Source organism: Physella acuta, unplaced genomic scaffold (assembly GCF_028476545.2).
Source record: "Physella acuta isolate Inbredline_101_S28 unplaced genomic scaffold, ASM2847654v3 ptg000386l, whole genome shotgun sequence".
Lineage (NCBI taxonomy): Eukaryota > Metazoa > Mollusca > Gastropoda > Physidae > Physella > Physella acuta.
In genome coordinates, this window is record NW_026731905.1 from 242,936 (window position 1) to 264,396 (window position 21,461).

Genomic DNA, 21,461 nt, shown 5'->3' on the forward strand with positions numbered 1-21,461 from the left:
CAATGTCTTACTGGGTGTGAATTAAGAAAATGTGAAATAGTTTATTGGATTCGACTTGAAAAAGATTTCGTAAAAAAATGTGGTAAAATACAATCCTGCATGGTAGGTGGGGGGGATGAGGGGGGGATGAGGGGGGGATGAGGGGGGGGGGGGGTTTACAGGGGTGTTTGGGGAGAGGGGGGGGGGGGTCTGTAAGAAAGATTATAAATTCGATCAGTGGCGTGCAATTGCCGGTATAGGATTAAAATGACGGGCTGTTATTTTAATTAGTTTGATAATTCGATGTTCTCATTTGGTGATTTGTCAAATCAAAGGTACAAAATATGCCTCCAGTTAGGATGGATATTTAAAAAAAAACCAAGTACACTTAATTCTCGTAAAACTTAAGAGTGCTCGACAAGGCTCCAGTTGGCACTGGTGAAATTAGGCAAACACCTCACACAAGCGAGGTCAAAGGTCGAGCAGGTCAAATGGCACCAATCAGCGAGCAATAGGGACTAATGCAGACATCCAGGTAAATCTAGCAGTAATCCAATCCACGGATGACGGATTCAATTTGTGGAGTATCCACATAGATCCACACACATTCAGGAGCCGGATATCCATATATATCCATACATATCCACCCATATGCTCAAAAGAGAGATCACGACAATCCATAGTTTCTTTTCCCATGACGAATTTGTAATAAAACATACGCACAACTTTATACATTACCAATACCAGCATGCAAGGTAACACCACATATATACACGCACAAAATATTTCTTTACATATACACAAACTTTAACTTTAATCACAAATATACACGTTTCTTGCATCGCTAATACATCACAAGTAAGCTTACATCTCAAATACATCACATGTAAGCATGCTTTTGAAATATCCATACACATAGAATATTACAACGAAATCTTCCACACATAACCTTGCGTCAGTTATCCTCAATTTGTTTATTTTTTTCACATTATTACACACACTAAAAACTATGACACAAGTTTTATTATGTATATAACAAACCTTTAACAAATAAAGAAATAGCTTTTCAACTGATATGCAATTATACCCATAAAGGCAAAAATAGTTTTCAGAAAAATTCAAAATCGCATGTTTATTAAAAAAACGTATTTGACCGTACAAAGATAAACTCAATGGTCAAAGAGTTTCGAGTCTGCAGTTAGTTAAATACATTGTGTAAAAAAATATTATGAAAAACGACTCAATCCGGTAAGAAAGCGAAGAAAAATAATAGCAATTCAATTTCTAATAATCGAGATTGAGCATATTTCAAGAACATATATTTTACGTGTTATGTGATTTTACTCATTTTAGCCTATGTCTTTATACCACATACACTTGTGAAACATTTGTAATAGCAGTTGGCAAACAGGGTAGGGCGGACATTTGTTACTTCATAGCCACCGCCCACATTGTGAAGTCAACGTGAGAAAGTATCACTTCAACGAGGTGAGAAAGTATCACGTGAAGAATTATCACCCATAATAGGTGGGAAAATATCGCTTAGGCAAAGTGACAAAGTATCACCCAGAACAGGTGAGAATGTATCACCTAGACAAGGGGAGAGAGTATCACCTAGAAGCTACTATATCAAATTTTAAATAAAACTTTCACAAAATAGTTATAATAACCATAATGAAGTCAAAATGATTATCTTGGAGGATCTAATTACATATTCTTTTGATGCCGTTGTGTGTGTGTGTTTTTGATGATGTGTTTATGTTTTGGTTAGAAAATTGTTAAAGATCTGAAATCAGGCAACAACACTCACGGGGTAAGCAACCTCTGTTCGTCGCTAAGGGCTGTTTCAAGTGGGGGGGGGGGGGGGGGGGGGGAAGAAAGGAGGGAGATAAGATCTTGGTTTTTACATATTTTAAAGTACATTTTTTATCCTTTGTTTTCTGTACTGAAAGAGATTCAAAATTTACAAAAAAAAAAAATTGAAAGAAGAATTAACACATGATGTTGATATTTAAGACGTAGTTCTAATAAGAAATAAAAGACCAGTACACAGTACACGCACAAGGCACGTCAGTTTCAAGTCCTATGTAACCTAAATGTGGCTGAAATAATAGCTTACTTATGCTCGCGTAATTTTTTTTTTCATCACGTCTGTGGTTATTAGTGTATTACAGTTTATTTCATCAAAATAAAAAAAGCATATAATCAAAGAAAAAAAGTCAAAATTATATTACATTGTTTGTTCATTTACTTGAGAAGTAGGTCTACCCCCCCCCCCCCCCTCCACCACCCCCACCCCCACATTATGATGCTAGATATTCGACTGCAAAATGTTTATCCAATCTGTAATTGATGCTTGTGATTATCAATTGGCTCGTTGCATAGCAACATGACCATCGTATCGTGTTTGATTTTTTATCCTGGAACTTTCGGGAACATTCAACAGCAATTTTCGCGGATAGATGTGGCTTGTATCTTGAACACAACATTTTGTATCATCTACGTGCACTTTGTCAGGGACTGTCTGCACATAAGACTGCAGTCCAGAATTCTACCCCCCCCCCCTCCGCCCACTCACACTTCTATAAAGCTGGGGTTAAGTGGTATACAGCTACACACTACATACTAATACCCAGGAAAAGGATTCCAGAGTTGTTTGCTTCTGAAGTTCGTTAATTAGCCTTAATTAGAGTATTGTTTATTACAGCTATCCCATGATTAGTAACTCGATGCCGTGTTTTTTTTCGTTATATTATCTGCGTTTATGAAATTCATTTTCAGATAATTAATTATTTCAGATTGCATTTAAATTCCACATATTTATTAAAACACGGAAAAATATAATATCGATATATTACATTTCTATAAAAATTAAACAAAAAGCAAATCTGCAATTATAATTAACTGTAATTGTATTTTCTGTGTATCCATGAATGTCAGGGTGACCTGATTCCCATTGTTCTGTCCACAATCACGTGCATATTCCAAAAATAACGTCACGCGCTTTTAATCACCCAAATACGCATGTGAGCGCTTCAGTTGATTTTTTTTATCCTACAATGGCGAATATAAACGTTTTAGAAAAAAATCTGGCAAATGGCAATATTGTCTGTCTATATCGATGACGTAACTGGTAAGTGTGAAGTGTCCTATTCCTAGTCACGTGACACACAAGTGATAAAAAAGAGTGAGGCTGTTTTTTTCCCCAGGTGTTTGCAATGTTTTAAGCCATTGTATTTGAACCATCTCTGTATAGAAGCAGGTGCCATCTATTCCAGTTTACCTTGCGTAAGTTCACTTAGCACATGAGGAGCTGTGTAAGAGTTCACTTTGAAGTTAGTGAACCGTGTTTGTGTTCATGTTATAGCTACTGAACCCAAGTTCACTTAACAGTTCGTGAACCGCGTTCCAGTTCACTTTTCACCAAGGATTCCCTTGAAAACGGATGACGCTGAAGGACGCCTGAAAGTTTCTTGGTAAAAATAAAATTACGCCATGGTGTAGCTTGGCACTGGCAATGTTTCTTCAAAATCGTTTTCCGGGTTGATGGTGTAGCTACCGGAAGTAGTCGTGTTGTCGTCGTCGTCTTGGCTCTTTGGCCGGCACGTCTTCGGGTTGGAGCCGTTACCATGGAAACCTGCAGCCCCGCGGAAGGTCGAGTCTGGGGGGAGGTTCATCTTCTGGGTCAGCTCCCAGGTTTTCAAATTCTGGGTCGTCAGGCCGGGCTGGAAGGTGACCTTTTTCCCGAGGGTCGGGTCTCCGCGCTCGGGGATATCCTCGGGGTAGTGCCCGGGCCCGGAGGGGGTGGACCAGTAGTGTTCGTTTCCTTTCAGGGGCGGCTTCTGCGAGAGGTGCGACGGAGAGGTCTGAGACAGGGGCTGGGGGCTGTAGGAGAAGTTCTGGCGGTTCTGTCGGAGCTTGTCCGTGATGGGTCTGCCCGCGTGACCTATCGTCTGCACGTCACGTCCGCCGTAGCCAGGTCTGTCCCGCCGGTCGGTGGAGCCGGGGAGGGTGCGGGGGGAGAAGGTCTCGAAGGCGATGACCTCACGGTCACCGTAATCAGGGTAGTCGGATCGCACGAAGCGCGAGTCCTTCAGCCCCGCCCCTGGGTTCTTGAAGATGATTCTAGACGTGTCTTCTGTGGAGGGATAAGGAAATCTAGATCAGGAACATTCTCGAACATATTCAACATAGAAGGTAATCTAGATCAGGAACATTCTCGAACATATTCAACATAGAAGGTAATCTAGATCAGGAACAATCTCGAACATATTCAACATAGAAGTTAGACATATAAACATTATAAACATATAAACATTATGTAAAGATGGTAATCTAGATCAGGAACAATCTTTCTAGAACATATTCAACATAGAAGTTAACCATATAAACAATATCATCATATAAAGATGGTTTGTGTTCACTATATGTAAAAAGATTTTCAAAATAAAATGTAACCACATATACAGTACCATCATGTAAAGATGGGTTTTGTTCTGTATTAGTAAACAAAAGTTGTCGATACAATTGATAACCGTAAACATCAAAATCCATTAAAATATTCATAAAATTAACAACAAATCTTTCATTTGCGTTAATTGCAATGCAATTAAACACGTCTATTAAATTGCTATATTCGAAAAAACATTAAAATAAATATTTCACATTGATAAAATCCTTTATGTGGTTGAGTTTTATATCAAAATAATTGTGCATCAACCTTGACTACAAATGTGCTGCACTTACGGAAGAATTTTAAAAATGACATTTTAGTAATAATTCTTAACAGAAATTTGATAATGCAAGTCCGTCTTGTCAATGAAGTAGAAAATAAATTGCATTAAAAATACAAGGAGCCTACAATTTGTAAGAATAAAATTAACTAAAATTTGGTATTTGAAGATAAAACGCGACCATCATTTCGTAACATTAATTGATAAAAGTTTTATTTTATTATTCTGTTCGTAAAAGCCTTTTAAGTTTCGTAATTGTAAATCAACCTTGAATTTGAATTGCTACATTTACAAATCGTTTTTTGAAAATGACATGATCTACACTGAAAGGAACCATAACTCCATACCCTACTAGGAATGAGTGAGACTAGGTCTTTGTCTACAAACTGTCCCCATCAATTTACGACATTTGCTCGCTAAAAGTTCGTATTCTCCAGTCTTCGCGTCAAAGAAATGAGTTCCCATCAGCCGCGTGGAAACGATGTGTCGAAAAGATCTTCCTTGATTCGCAACTATCCTAGGGGGAATGGGAAATTCCAGAGAAAATAGACAGAAAGACGGAACAGACAAGCTATTAGCCGGCGGAGCAACTGTGGCGAGGCGTAGGAACAAAAGCAATGATTAAAACCGGCTTTCAGACGCACAAATAACCGGACCCGGCTTTCAGGTTGATAAAAAAAAAAAAAACCACCCGACCAAACGACTTTCTAGTTTGATGCCCCCGAATAAGCGAGCGAATAGTTCCAATAAATTTTTAAACAATTCTTTTATAGTTCCCACTCAATTAGTTCCCGAGTTGTGTGTTTAAACAACTCATTAGAAACAAAAACCCAGTCCCCTGGTGAAGTCATTGAAAATAATTGTCGTCTTGTGTACGGCTTTAAAAAAAAAAGTTTAATCTTTCCAAGGAGCTGATTTGTTTTAAGTTTATGGCTTCTTTGCTTTTACTGCAGAATTGCGTGTTAAGGCTTTGTTTTATTTATTGGATAGTGAAAACGTTTTAATGCAATTTGATTTTCTAATCACACAGTTGTCGAATTTATGGTCGTGTATTTTAAAAGAGAAAAAATTGCGCAAATAGTTGCGCTAATTGGTGGTGTTTATATACATTTATAAAACAAAACTTAAAATATTTGTATAAACGCGCGGTTTCTATGTAAATAGAGCTTGGTAAATATTATATTAGTTGTTTAGGATTATTCGTTAAGCTTCGTAATTTTAATTAGCAATTAACCATTAAATCTGTAGAATGCATGTACAAATCTATACTGACCACTTAGCTCAGGCAAGGGAGGCAACTGTATGTCTTCCTCGCTTCCACCGCGCCCACTATCGCTTGTAGTCGTCTCCCCTGAAGTATCGCTATGATGATCGTCTGTTGGAGGTCGTAATGCACTCTGGGAATTCAAAAAACCAATTTACGGTTACACAGTTATAGCTGGTCCATGTTTTAAAAATGGGGAAAAAAGAGAAGGGTGGTGAGTTAAAAAAAAGGGGTAAAACGTAACTTTAAAAAAAAAAAGTATTAATACAAAAATAAAAAAAATAAAGAGAGAGAGAGAGAGAGAGAGAAAGAGAGAGAGAGAGAGAGAGAGAGAGAGAGAGAGAGAGAGAGAGAGAGAGAGAGAGAGAGAGAGAGAGAGAGAAAGAGAGAGAGAGAAAATGAGAAAAAAGGGAAAGTATAAGACGGACAAAAAGTAAACGACTCATGTGTCTTGGACTGAAGACCGTCCTCTATAATTACATTGATTAGCCCGTGTATCAGACGTAAGCGAAGTGGTCATTGCAACAACTGACCCATTCTTTCTTGTCACCCAGGTGTCAAATACCAGTCTTTGGTGACCGGGTTAGTACCTGGATGAAACGGGTTCAGACTCTATAACAGAGGACCGGGGGGGGGGGGGAGTCTAGTTAAATAGCCCCAGCAGAACACTAATTGTAATGTACTACACGTAGCAGTGATATCGTGCTACACGTAGCACTGAAGGTGTGCTCATATAGCAGCTACGATTCGCTATACAGAAAAGTATCTATGTGTTAAATACAGTAGTAATGATGTTCTTCACATAGCAGTAATGATGTGCTTTATATCGCAGTACGTAGCAGTGATTGTGTGCTACTTATAGCGGTAATTATTTGTTACATGTAGCAGTAATGATGTATTACACAGAACAGTAATTATGCGCTACGCATAGCAGTAATTATGTGCTACATATGGCAGTAATGATGTGCTACATATAGCAGTAATGATGTGCTACATATGGCAGTAATGATTAGTTACATGGTGGAAATGAAGTGCTACACAAAGTCCACTCAGAAAAAAAAACCCACCCATTTCCCAACATCGTGTAATACTATTTACCACCTTCAATTAAAACTCTACCCCCTCATGAAGTACAACCATCAAATACCTCCATCCACCCACTCCACAAAACCCTTTATGCGCCACCATTAACTCTCTTACCCAGTGTCCAAACTAAACCGGCCGCATTAAACCGTGAAAACCGGCAGAGCTAAAACAAAAACCGGCCCCCGGCAACAATCCACCGACAAGGCCTGTGCCGCACGGTTGATTGGTCTAGCGGTGAGCGTACGCTGTTCTGCCGGTTCGATAGCCGGGCAGGGTGTGAAAAACTTGGACCGTATCAATAGTCGTTCTAACGTGTGAAGGGACATTGAATTCTCATGCGACAACAATTAAAGGGGAGCCTTTTTTTTCGGCCAACTTCCTTTCATTGACTCAATCTGATGCGCGAGTGTGGGGGAAGGGGGGGGGGGGGGTTAAAGGAGAAGAGAGGCAGGGAGTGAGTGAGGGGAAAAAAAAGGAGGTATAAAAAGACCTTGAGAAAAGATCTAACGAGTGTTAAAAACAAGAGCAAGAATTTTGAACAGTTGATGCTATTTATAGAACCCAGGTGTGACGTAGATGTTACCCTAAAATCTCATTCCATTGGCTGAAACAAGATCCATTGAGCTTGAAACTAAGAATGAAGTAACGACAGCCAATGCAAGGAAGAATAAACAAATACAATTGTTTTTTATAAAATAAAAAAAAGTTAATCCCCTTCTGTTACTTAAAAGGATAAGCTTTGCAACTGTAAACTTATAACATAATCCAGGTTCAGCATTTAATACATAATAATTATATCGATTATTACATTTAAAACATGTTTCGATACTTATAGCTGATTTTTTCCATCTATTAATGATTTTTTTTAAATTTTCTAATTAAAACCTGCTTTTTTTAAAACCTATAAAGTATATACTACAGAAGTCTTGTAAAATTGTAATACAATATAGCAATACATTGATAATTTAAGTTTCGATCATGTCTAAGGTCATTGACCCCTGTAAAATATTCCCACGGATCTGTTCGAAGCTTTGATTTCGAATCCTTAATGAAGCGACCGGGTCGGTTTTTTAAAAAGAAAACTAACCCCGATCAAACGCAAAGAAGCGCCTAGTTCTCTGTGAAGGCCCCGGATCGTGCAAGTTTTTACGCCCGACCCGTCCAGCTCTGCACTCATTAACCTTGTCGGCTAAGACTTTTCACCCATTGTTTGACAGACTTTTCTTCCCATTGTCTGGGCAGACTTTTCTCCCATTGTGTGAGTTTCGAGATATGTGACACATCAGAAAGAATAAAATGTATTTTTTTTCTTCCCTAGGTTAATGAGTTCCTAATGAAATTGATTCTAATTTCCGGGGACAATAAAATTGAAATTTTCTACGGGCTCCGGAATCGAAGTTTGGCTGGAATAAGTTTTCGTTTCCGACGCTCCAGCGGGAAAACCCGATCTGCCCAGTGGGAATACCCGATGCTATCGTGTCTGGAAATGGTGGTTGAAATACTTAACGAAATTCTTTTAGTTGGTTCTTTTTTTTTAAGCCAGAAACTATCTCGTACTTTTGATCGTGCTTTTTTTTTTCTTGTGAACTTTATGAACTCTTCAAAAGTATTTAAACATAATCCACGACACGTCATCAAATTCCAGAGGCGTAGCGAGGGGGGGGGGGGACATATGTCCCCGGGCGCCGACCTTAGGGGGGGGGGGGCGCCAAAATGGGTTGGAAAAACAAACTGAAAGTTTGAGGTGGGTGCAAATCAAAAGTTCGAGTGGGGTGAAAATCGAAAGTTTCTCCCAGGGCGCCGGGAAGGGTCGCTACGCCTCTGTCAAATTCTTGTATCGGTATACACACCCTCCCACCGTTACACCAACACACCCCCTCCCGTCATTGTACCGACACACCCCTCCCAACACTGTACAGACACACCCCTCCCAACACTGTACCGACACACACACACACCCACCATCAGCAAAACAACCCACATCACCACCCCTCAATACATCGAACGCTTTCACTTTTATGACTGCATCAAAACAAACAAACGAATGGCCCGCGGCCTCGCCGCATGGCCAGACAACTGTGTTATGGCCGCACTAAACTTTGTAAAAGTGACGCCTGAGCGCATCCCCCTCCCCCCATCTTCCTACTTCTCCCTGGTCAAGCAACCGTGAAACTGATGCCCCCCCCCCCCTACTTCAAACAGCACAAACAAGCAGCCGTGACACAAGTATAATGTATTCCGCGGTGCTGACGCCCCCGCCCCCCCCCCCCCTAGTCAACAACATGAAGATGACACCACCTTCTACTCCGCCACTAACATACACAACCAACTGTTCTACCATCACAAACAATACATTTCACGGAGCAGACAACCCCCCCCCCCCCCAAACACACACCTCCCTCCGCCATGAAACCGACACCTCTCTACAAAACTGATAAATGTCCAGACATACATTTCACCCTCCTAGTGTATTCGCTGGGACTGACGCTCCCCTCCATTCAACCATGAAGTTAACATCCACCGCCCCACCCTCCGCTATGAAACCGACACATCCCTAACCAACTTCTGACTACACAAACATTCTACCCTAATAGAGTTTTAACTGGGACAGACGCCCCCCCCCCCCCCCACCCCCTATTCCACCATGAAACCAACACCCGATTCACAACTTCTGGCTGAATGTGCAGACAAACGTGCTACCCTCATAATGTATTCCATGGTAGTTGGTTCCCTACACCCACACACCCACCGTGAAATTGACACCCCCACCCGTCCTCCCCCACCCCTGATGCACTCGAATATCCCTTTTATCCGTTTCAAATATTGTCCACCGAAGCGTGAACCCATAAAGGTGAGTAGATTAGCGAGGTAGCAATCAATGATTTGTCGCGGTTGATTGCACGCGAGGTGCTGGCGACGAACTCATTGATTCGCCCTGGATGCAATCGATGTGGTCAAAAATAAAAATAAGGGTGAGTACGTAGTTCGGGACTTGACCGAAACTGTGAACGCGCAGGTGAGTTAAAAAAACAAAAAAAAAGTAATCTCATAGGATTAGTTACTCAATATCTGGTAAAACATTCTTACTTTAAATTCACATTTCAAAAAGTAACGCAATTTATTACAATATATCTCTACTAGCATTACTTATCAATCAGGGACGGTAAAACGTAAAATCTGTTATCAAGTATGTTGATGTAGCCCACGAGAGTTATTTCCCCTTCGCCAGGTAAAGGGCCATAACTGACACGTTCAACAGCACTTTCATCCTTTTTGTTACCTCCCTGTGCAGTTAACCCTTCCCCACTTCACAAAACCAGTTAATTGGAAAAGAGAATAAGTCGCCTATGTTCCAAAACTAGCCTGTAACATTCTGTAACGAGTTGTAACATTCTTACATAGCCCCGGGGACATAGTGTGAGGGAGTGAAAAACTAACGATTACCAATAATGTGAAATGTTTTTTATTTCACCCTGCTCAAGTTTCTACCATTGTTTTGCCCATTAGATTGAAGGGTGTAGCCTTTCAACTGAAAAATCCCATTTATAATCTACTATGAGAATTGTGAGAAACGAAAATATATTTTACATGTTTGTTTCTATTCGGAATTGTTACCGATTCTTATGAATAAAAAAAAAACGAGGCTATTCACGGTCAATACGATCATGATGTCTAAACATGTCTGTTTATCATCCGGTTTCGAATTCTCAACTTCCGCTCTCCATATTGACACGATTGATTCCTAACGATTTTCTTACTGCTTGAATGAAAAGCTGTATCTAGATTGAAAGAAATGAAAGTGAGATATACATACAATGTCAGTTATACTTGGTGTATGCGTGTTAGAATTACTACGTGCAAACACGTTTAGATTAAAGTTAGAAATCCAATACGTCGTTAGACATCGATTTTGCACTACTCAAATATTTCGAATACGAAATGGCTTTATTTCATTGAAATTGTTCTATTGAATATTGAAGTTAGATAGATTAAGATATGGACGGGATTGTAACTTCATTGAATTACGTTAATACCTTATTGACTCCAAAATCACCCCTTCTGTGTAAAAAAAAAAAAAGCTTGCGCAATGCATGTATTTTGGGTGCGCGGTGCTATAGAGTATTATACAAGATAGTTTGCATTTTAGAAGATGAATGCACGCTATCCCATTTAACCCGGGTTACCGTGTTTAACACCCCCTCCCCTTTTACAAATCTTCAATACAGAACACTTCAATTTTTAACTAGTAATAAATGTATATACTACTTTATTTTACTTCCAGACGTTCCTAACTTGTACTAAAAGTATGCTTTATTTTACTCATAGACAATCAGAGCTAGTAACCAAATCAACCAATGCGTTACTTAAGAAGAGATTCGTAATTCTAATAAAACGAAAATAAAATTCATCTTATTTCACTTTGCTTTTATATTTAGACACTCAACGATTGTTTACATTATACAATGCACATTTTTTATTAACTCTGCATAACTGAACGTTACAATTTAATCCTCCATCTTTTTTGTCAATCACGAACAGCCGTACGCCATCTGGACCCAGGATCGAATCCCACTCGGAAGAGCAAGCGGTACGCACGTGCGAAACGAGTGAAGTATTTAATGAAGGCACGTCGATACGGTTAGCTTAATTCTGTCACATGTTTGTAGATTGACTACTCACGATCAAGGTAACGATTGAAATTTCTTTTTGAAAATGAAAGGGAAAAAAAAATTCGCATTTAGATTTCGATCTGAAGCCTAAGTTGAAGATGTAGTTTTCAAGTTGAATGAATAAGTAAACAGCATGTGGACGGTTGTTTGAGTGTGGCTCCGTGATACGAATAACAAAAAAAAAAAAAAAAACACACGTGAATTTATAAATTCTTTGTTAGAAAGAGTTGAAAAAAACAACAACTGAAATTGTTATTTCTATCCCTTTTGATGATTAAAAACGAAATAATAAATTATAATCGATATTTATAGCGCGTGAGATATTTATAAATAAATATCGGGTTCGTGATTTAATGTAAGTTTTCATTGGCGAAGAAAGAGTTGATTGATTTACAAGAAATTACGGACGCTATATTGTACCATTTCAATAAAGTACCGCTATTTTTTAGTAAGGATGTAATGAGATAGGGGGACATACCAGGGTCACATAAAAGTGATCCCCGATACTATAAGTTATTTTTTTCTGTTAAACAAACAGAACGTGAACCTTAATCATCCACCCAACTCACCCCTCTCCCCTCACAAAATCCCATTGAAGCAACTTCGATTCTTTATTAACATGTGTAAACTAATCACAACAGAACCTGATCAAGCCTGGTCAACTGCCATGTTGACTCCCAGACACGTAGGTCAAGAACGTACCCATGATTCCTCTCTTCAATCAATCACCCCCCTCCCCCTCCCCCCGCCATCACCCAATCTAGACGTTACTTTAAGAATCTATCAACCGACCCCCGGGTGAAGCCCCTTCCCCCCACCACCACCTCCCCCACCCCCGGGAAACTCTATGTCTTGTTGATTAAAGCACTCGGTCCGGGACTCACGTTCCGCTCCTTCAATATCCCCAGCAGACGTGCCGGTCGGGGCGTGGTCCCCCCACGGGCAGCCCCACGGTAGAGGGATCACATTCCCCCTGAAGCTTCGTGCCGCGCCATGCAACGTTTGATCACTGAGCCCCTCATACAATCCAGGACGGTTCTCAAGTTGGTGCAACAAAGGTGCGCTATTTTAAAAAAAAATGTATACCGTTGATCGATTCAAAATATAAACAGTGGAAAAAAATACGGACAATTAATAATTTTATAATTATATTTCAAAACTTAATTGTATATTTATATAATTTTCGTTGGAACATAATTATATATCAATTCTTTTGAGTATGCCTTCGTAGTATATTTCTACATAAAAAATATCGCAGGAAAACTATGTATCAAGACAAAACATAATCATAATGTTAACTCTACGTTTAGCTATTCCCCCCAACCCCCCCCCCTAACTAACCAAAATCCCAGCTTTTTCGGTACAGTATCAGTATAAAAGAGAGATTTTCTAACAGATGTACAAATAGTTGGCTGATAAATACAAATCTATGTCAGTAGTTTCCCAAGTATTTCCCAATAAAAATCGAACTAAAGTCTAGATGTTGTGTGCCCGCGGCTCAAGATACGGGGACCGCTGCTGTTCTAAAACCCTACGTACGAGAAAGCATCAAATCCGCCTTGAAGCTCCAAGGTTTCCACTTCATTAATTGCCGCTGAGAGCAAGAAAGTCACGCATGACTGACATCTGCCGGTAAGTTTCTGATGCGGGCCACATTACAAATGTTTGGCCCATAATTATTTGGTCTCTAAAGAGAAGTGTCGCTACATTTGAAAAAAAAAAGAAGTTTAGGATTTACATTAAGAGAAAACGTATTTTATTTCTTATCACGTATATTAGTTTAGGTTTAGATTAAACTCTGTTTTATTGCAGCGAGTGTGGATCCCATCTTTGTCCTGGGGTATCGATTATTCGATCTGCCGGTTTCTACCGATCCACACACTCTCTCACACTACTTTCCTTATTGTACAGCCTACACCCAACTTATCCCTTGGTCCAGTGTTCGGCTCCACCAGACTCCAAACCGCTGATGATTCTATACACATCATTGCGACATTAGCTATAAATACTACCACTTGTACATTTATTATATACTTTTAAATACAATTCTGTTTACTGCAATTTAACTTTTTCCTAAATATAAAAATATGTTGTAGGCCCTTTATTGATTAATGAAATTTAACTTATTTTAGATTGGCTCCTGAAATATATCCTACATAGTTGTTCCTTCAATATAGATCATATAATATCTCATTGTTTTTACAAGATAAATGTTTGATCAGTCCGTTACATATTCACACCACAACTTTGTCCCAACACGTATATTTTGTTTTTGAAACTATTTCCTGTAACTGTGTTTTGTTAACATTTTCTGACCAGCTCAATCTGTACAATTGTTGGTCAACTGGTCAACTATTGAGTTCTACTACACGGTGTGTTGTTGGTCAACTGGTCAACTATTGAGTTCTACTACACGGTGTACTGTTGGTCGACTGGTCAACTATTGAGTTCTACTACACGGTGTACTGTTGGTCAACTGGTCAACTGTTGAGTTTTACTACACGGTGTACTGTTGGTCAACTGGTCAACTATTGAGTTCTACTACACGGTGTACTGTTGGTCAACTGGTCAACTGTTGAGTTCTACTACACGGTGTACTGTTGGTCAACTGGTCAACTATTGAGTTTTACTACACGGTGTACTGTTGGTCAACTGGTCAACTATTGAGTTCTACTACACGGTGTACTGTTGGTCAACTGATCAACTATTGAGTTCTACTACACGGTGTACTGTTGGTCAACTGGTCAACTATTGAGTTCTACGTCATGGTGTACTGTTGGTCAACTGGTCAACTATTGAGTTCTACGTCATGGTGTGTTTGTGGGCGCGGTTAAGATGGAGCAGTATGGTTGAGGATCTGGGTTTGGCGAGGTTAGGATGGTATAATGATCCAGGATTTTTCTATCACATTACGGCTAATGTAAAGATGGTTCGGTATGCAAATTAAATCTGAAATTCGTAACTCTCCAGACCATTAAAAATGTATTTTGTTCTAAAGTTTGAAATTACTTTAACGGCTTCCATCTCCACTTGTTGGCGCGTGTAAATTAAGTTTCACCAAAAATCATTACACACTTGACCAATCACAGCTAAAAATTCTAACGGCCAAACTGCCGTCTCGCTGGAGAGGACAAATTCCCCCCACTCTCACAAACGTGTAGTACACGTCTTTAGTCCGTCACTGTTTATTCAGAACCCCCCCCCCTCCCCCGCCATGTTTGTTCGGCTGTCGGGGCCCACGGGGACCCCCGGGCTCTCGAGGGATAGGAGATAATGTGGCGATAACTCTGTTATAAAACGGGTCATCTCCCTTGATTTCTTTTTCGTTCTGCGAAGATTGAAACCCGGATGTTTGCGCTATGATTAGCCGCGAGTTTGTCATCTTGTCCCGTAGTTGTGTCGGCCTTATCTCCCCCTGTGTCGGCCTTATCTCCTCTCGTGATGACAGTACAAAAACTTGGCGCGATTATTCACCGTCGTCTGCGAATATGTGTTTGTCATGGAGAAGAGGAGGAGAAAGAGGAAAAAAAACTCCTGAAAACAGAAACTGGAAATTCTAAATAAATCAGATTTCGGAAATCAACACAAATATAACATACAAAATATCTTTATCTAAATAAATTTCTTCCATTTTCTTACAATTCTCGATGATGCAGGTATGTGTTGATGTCTCACGGTTGACCACAGTTTGGTGAAATATTTTAAACCTAACAGCAAATCAACACAATGCAAGGTTTACATCTTACAAACGAAACGTCAATAAATTTAAATACAAAAAATAGTGCTTCATACTGTATTATCTGCCGATGTTACTGTATTAATTCTGCTTCACACTGTATTATTTGCCGATGTTACTATATTAATTCTGCTTCCTACTGTATTATCTGCCGATGTTACTGTATTAATTCTGCTTCCTACTGTATTATTTGCCGATGTTACTATATTAATTCTGCTTCACACTGTATTATTTGCCGATGTTACTATATTAATTCTGCTTCCTACTGTATTATCTGCCGATGTTACTGTATTAATTCTGCTTCATACTGTATTATTTGCCGATGTTACTATATTAATTCTGCTTCCTACTGTATTATTTGCCGATGTTACTGTATTAATTCTGCTTCATACTGTATTATCTGCCGATGTTACTATATTAATTCTGTAGTAACAGACACTGGTTAACCATAGCCATCGCGTGAAACTGAAAGAGCTTAGACTTGCTTTGGGAGAATTCATATCAGCTATTTTGCTCCGTACAGCAACATGTTTCATGATCTCACTGATTGCTCTTCTACCATAGTACAAACTTACAACAAAAGCTCCAACTGAATCTATCACACTGAAAGTCATGTACCACAATACCAACAAAAGCAACATTTGAATCCAGTACATTAAAAGTCATGTGCCACAATACCAACAAAAGCTATATCTAAGTCCACTGCACTAAACTCATGTGCCACAATACCAATTGCAAGAAACAGCATCTAATTCCACTACACGAACTAGCGGCTTAGGACTTCCATTGAATCTCCTGCACATGAAAGTTGAAACCACCTTGGGGATTAACCACTCCACAGCAAGGATTATGCCGGGGTAAGATTAGACGAACCAGGTAAAACCCAGGTGACATTCGACCCGTAGGATGGAGAATTTATTCCAGACAATAGCACGGATTCATTGCAGGTAGGAAAATGATGATCGGAGCTAACCCACATTGACGCTTTGGAAATTGCTGTCAAAGGTGAAAATGGTATCAGCAGTGGTTCTTAACCTGAGTCCGATCGAACCGCAGGGGTTCGGTGAGTCAGTCTCAGTGGCTTGGCTGAGGTCAAGACACCTGCACGACTTATGATAGGATTTTGCGGACGGTAGAACTATTAATTAAGAAGAGTTCGATGAATGCACATATGAAGCAGGTAGGGTTTGGTACCTCCAAAAAGATAGGAACCACTGCTTATAATATATGATTTCTTGTCTTATTACAGAAAAGTTTCTTTTTTTCTAGATTATATTCCAACATTCACCAGGCTTGTTCCCCACATATGAATCATCTAGTTAGAATGTTCAAATTGAAGTTGTTACAAACTTTCTCTGAATCTCTGATACAAACAGGACAACATATCCCAAAATCCCAAACTGGGATGACAGCGTATCCTAAATTTGTGTGACACGCCCATCCAACACACAGCTCATTAAACTCAAAACCTTGTCACAAGTTGAAATCGCTGGAAGAAAATAACGGACGATTTCGATTTTACCGTCTGGGTCAAGCTAAGGAGGGGGGAGGGGGTGTCCAGGAGCATGATAATATGTCACGTGAGAGAGTTACTTGTAGCAATCATCCATTAGATGATGGGCCCTCACACGAGAGGAGAGGAGGGGTGTGTTTCCACAGCTCCACACAAGGACAAGCTATTCATTTTGGTACTCAACTTGTCGAACTGTTACATAGGTGTGAGGTTTGTAAATTGTGTTGTCAAAGATTTAGCACTGTAACACCGTGCTGTAGGGTCTATAAAAATGCAGTGTAAAGAGTTGGGTTGTAAAATTCTCGTGTCTCTCACTTTGTGTTGTAAAAACCATAGGTTTATGGTGTTTGATATTTTGGTAAAGTTTCAATGTCTCTGCAGGTTAATGTCTCTCTCTCTCTCTCGCAGGGTTAATTATACCCCACACATAATTGCTATATACAATCCCCATTTGCAGCCCACACACTCTCCACAATTTAAGCCAGAGATTATTGCCCACACACCTCCCACAGATAGCCTCACGATACCCTGCCATAAAACACATTACCACTGATCACAAAAACCCATAAAACAAAGATTAAAGCATTCATTATTTTCTTCACAATGTCAGATTATGTTTTAACTCATTTTTAACTTAGGGAGAAATGACATATAACGGACAAGTTTTCATGACAATTTGTTACCCGTTGATGTTTTATCTCTAAATACAACTACACTACGTAGGCCTGTTATAATAATAGAAAAAAATAGCATATAACTATAACCCAGTAGTCTCTTCTGATATATCATTATAATTATAGCACACACTGTAAAGACTTCACATGCTATTAAAACGGGAATATACTCCCCCCCCCCCCCCCCCGCCCCGATACCATCTCTTTAGTCTCTTTAGAACTGTCAAAAACAGAATTATTTTTTTTGCGTTTTTTTAAAGTGCTTTTTAGTACCAAAAAAAAGGTATCAGCAAGGTCTAATTTTAGGTTTATTGTGGGTACTTTTTCAGGAAGTGGTTAAATCCCTTTAGCCAGAAGGGACAGGCCTGGAATCTTCTGGAGACTCAGAAAAAAATCCCCTGATGTCTGACTCTGACAAGGGTACCGTCAGCTAATGCCATTTAATCCTCGCAGACATTCGCTGCTTCCTTTTTGATTATGAGCGTAATAGTATTTTGTGTGGGGTTGTGTGTGCGTGTCGGCGTGTCGGCGTGTCGGTGTGTGTGTGTGTGTCGATGTGTGTGCGTGAGAGAAAGAGAAAAAATAAAGAGAGAGATGATACGGATAGGAATTTGAAATGTTAGGGTGTGGGTTCGGGGTGGAGTGGGGGTCTCAGCGTGTATATGTCCTTGTTATGGGTATGCATTAAGTAACTGCACGGTAATTAAAATTTGAAACTAATACCGTGTGACGTCTCGTCTGAAATTAACTTACAATTAGTAACCACCACTGGTGCAGCTAATAACTAATTAACAAGACGTTAATCAAGCGTAGATTGTTACAATAATATACACAGAACTGGCCATAGAGCACATATTTGTACCGATTTTAAAGTAACAAATGCACTAATTTACAACTACACAAGAAGCGTCCCATCTTCCGACCTATTGACCTTACTTTGATATAACAAAATTGTAATTGGAGAAGACGTTTGATGAGCTTGCTTGAAAAGGATTGTATTTTGTTAGTTACACTCCATAGCCCATAGAATCTCCTCAAATCAAACAGATGTACTTAGGGTTGCGATGACTCAATGACGCACTCAAATTCAAGAGATTCAGTTAGCCACAAACAACCCATTATGCCATGTTGTAGTCCATCCATACGCCCCTGTTGCAGCCCACCCATAAGCCCACTGTTGTAGCCCATCCATACGCATACTATTGTAGCCCATCCATACGCCCACTGTTGTAGCCCATCCATACACCCCTGTTGTAGCCCATCCATACGCCCACTGTTGTAGCCCATCCATACGCATACTATTGTAGCCCATCCATACGCCCACTGTTGTAGCCCATCCATACACCCCTGTTGTAGCCCATCCATAAGCCCACTGTTGCAGCCCACCCATAAGCCCACTGTTGTAGCCCATCCATAAGCATACTATTGTAGCCCATCCATACGCCCACTGTTGTAGCCCATCCATACGCCCACTGTTGTAGCCCATCCATACGCCCCTGTTGCAGCCCACCCATAAGCCCACTGTTGTAGCCCATCCATACGCCCCTGTTGCAGCCCACCCATAAGCCCACTGTTGTAGCCCATCCATACACCCCTGTTGTAGCCCATCCATACGCCCACTGTTGTAGCCCATCCATACGCCCACTGTTGTAGCCCATCCATAAGCCTACTGTTGTAGCCCATCCATACGCCCACTGTTGTAGCCCATCCATACGCCCACTGTTGTAGCCCGTCCACAAGCCCACTGGTGTAGCCCATCCACAAGCCCACTGTTGCAGCCCATCCATACACCCCCTGTGGTAGCCCATCCATAAGCCCACTGTTACCCACACATATAGCCGTCAGTGTGTAAACAACCAATCAATCTGTCCGCCCCTTCCAGACGACAACGAGACCAGACAAATCCTTTGATCCTAATCCCCGTCTGGTTCCAGACAAATCTTCCCCGTTACCTGCCAGTCCAGGTGTAAAGGCACTGTTATTTCAAGGTACTCACGTCACAACAACACACAACACACAACCGCAATTAAACACAGCGTAACAAAAGCAAAGTTCAAATATCAAGAAGATGTAAAGGTTCTTAGAAACGTTTGTATTTCGAAAAAGCTAATATATATATATATATATATATATATATATATATATATATATATATATATATATATATATATATATATATATATATATATATATATTTACCATTAAGTAGTAATGGGTGTTGGAGTGGTGATTGTAACGGTTAAAAAAACCAAACAACAAATAACATAATTTTTTGCTGTCTTAATATCCAGTCATCATGTGGATACTCTACACGCCAGCTGTTAACTAGCTCTTGCTCAAGTATTGATTCAGATCAATGCATTAATTCCCTTTAACGGTACATCACAAGCATCGGCTCCGTACCAGCATACGAATAAAATCAATTCAGCGCAGTGGGAGGGGGAGAGGGGGGGGGGGGGGTTTAGGGTAAATGTCCGAGTTTTGTTTACCCCCTATGACGTCATAGGAACCCTCGGCTTCTGTTAAAACTGTGGCCAGAGGTTATGAAAACAGCTTTCGTTTTTTTATTTGTCACGTGGTCAAAACAATTGACAGGGCAAACAGGAGGGGGGGGGTTGTAACAGTTTATAGACAAAAGAGGTGGGGCTGAGGGTGGAGTAGGGGCGGTAATAACACGGGACTTAGACAAAAGAGGGAGGGGGAGGGCCGGGTCGGGTGGGTACTAACAAGAGCTAGAGTACCAAAGTTGGTGCCCAAACAGGTGAATGTTCTCTATTGAGTGAGTTCTGTTCAGGGGCCGGTTAACAGGAAAAAGGGGTGGGTTAGAGGAGGGGGACGCACGTGTAATTTATCGCGAAGAGCAAAATCAACAAGACAACGTCATTAGACCAGCAATTATAACACATTAATTAAAACAGTTGGCCAGGGGGGCGGGGCCGTCTTGTTTTCTTCCACCGCTCCACCGTGTGCAACACATGCGCACAAAAAAATAAAATCCATTTCGTCCAATTAAACTGGTCGCTAATGTCGGGGGTGATTGAAGCGACTACTCACTTACACGTTGTGTGCTGCTACAGTGTGGAACCAATAATAAAATCACGTGACCGAGATGTGTTTTTTTAATGTGATTGTGTTTTGTTTTTGTGCAGGGTGCTTTTAAAACTGTTGACATAACGGATTAAACTGTTACACGGTGGAGCGTTAGTGTGAAAAATTACCAATCGTTAAAAAAAAACCATGTAAAGAGTTAAAATGGGAAGGAGAGAAAAATAAACAAGGGAAAAGTCATTTCGCAGTTACGAAAACAGGCGAGTGTTAGTGGTTTAAAATTGATTGATTTAGTTAATCTTAAAACTAGAAAAACAACTAGATCTAGAACTTTTAAATAGTTGTTAAGCTTGATATGAAGTTTGTTAATCAATGAATCTATAGACAGAATGTTAGAGGGAAACATGGTGGTGGAGGCTGTTGACATGATGATGTAACACAATACCCCCCCCCCCCCTCTCCGTTTTTTACCAGCTACCATTGATATTATGTCATACATTTTTTTTTTATTTTGTCTATAATTAGATGAACTAAACGCTCGATGTTATTAGTTAAGAAAGGGTTATCGTTTTGTTAAAACAAATAACACGCTTTTGCATCCCCCCTCCCCTTCTTCAAACTCCTGCTGATACTGCCACCCCACCCCCTACTACACACACTCATTCAAACACACACTCTCACCAATTCATCACGTGATCAAGTATCATTAAAAAATATATTTTTGGCACTTCCCTTTCGAGTTGTAATCAGACATAGTC

General features: G+C 40.1%; 1 protein-coding gene across 1 annotated transcript in view; it reads right to left on the reverse strand.

Moving 5' to 3' along the window:
- Nucleotides 1-2,575: 2,575 nt before the first annotated feature.
- The window catches only part of LOC131942073 (protocadherin-9), a 99,780-nt gene continuing 80,894 nt past the window's right edge, over nucleotides 2,576-21,461 (reverse strand). The window contains exons 4-5 of the mRNA XM_059301781.1: nucleotides 5,986-6,109; nucleotides 2,576-4,117 (exon numbers count right to left, since the gene is read on the reverse strand). Coding sequence (XP_059157764.1) covers nucleotides 3,468-4,117; nucleotides 5,986-6,109 — 774 coding nt within the window. The 3' untranslated portion in view covers nucleotides 2,576-3,467. The remainder of the gene's footprint in view (nucleotides 4,118-5,985; nucleotides 6,110-21,461) is intronic.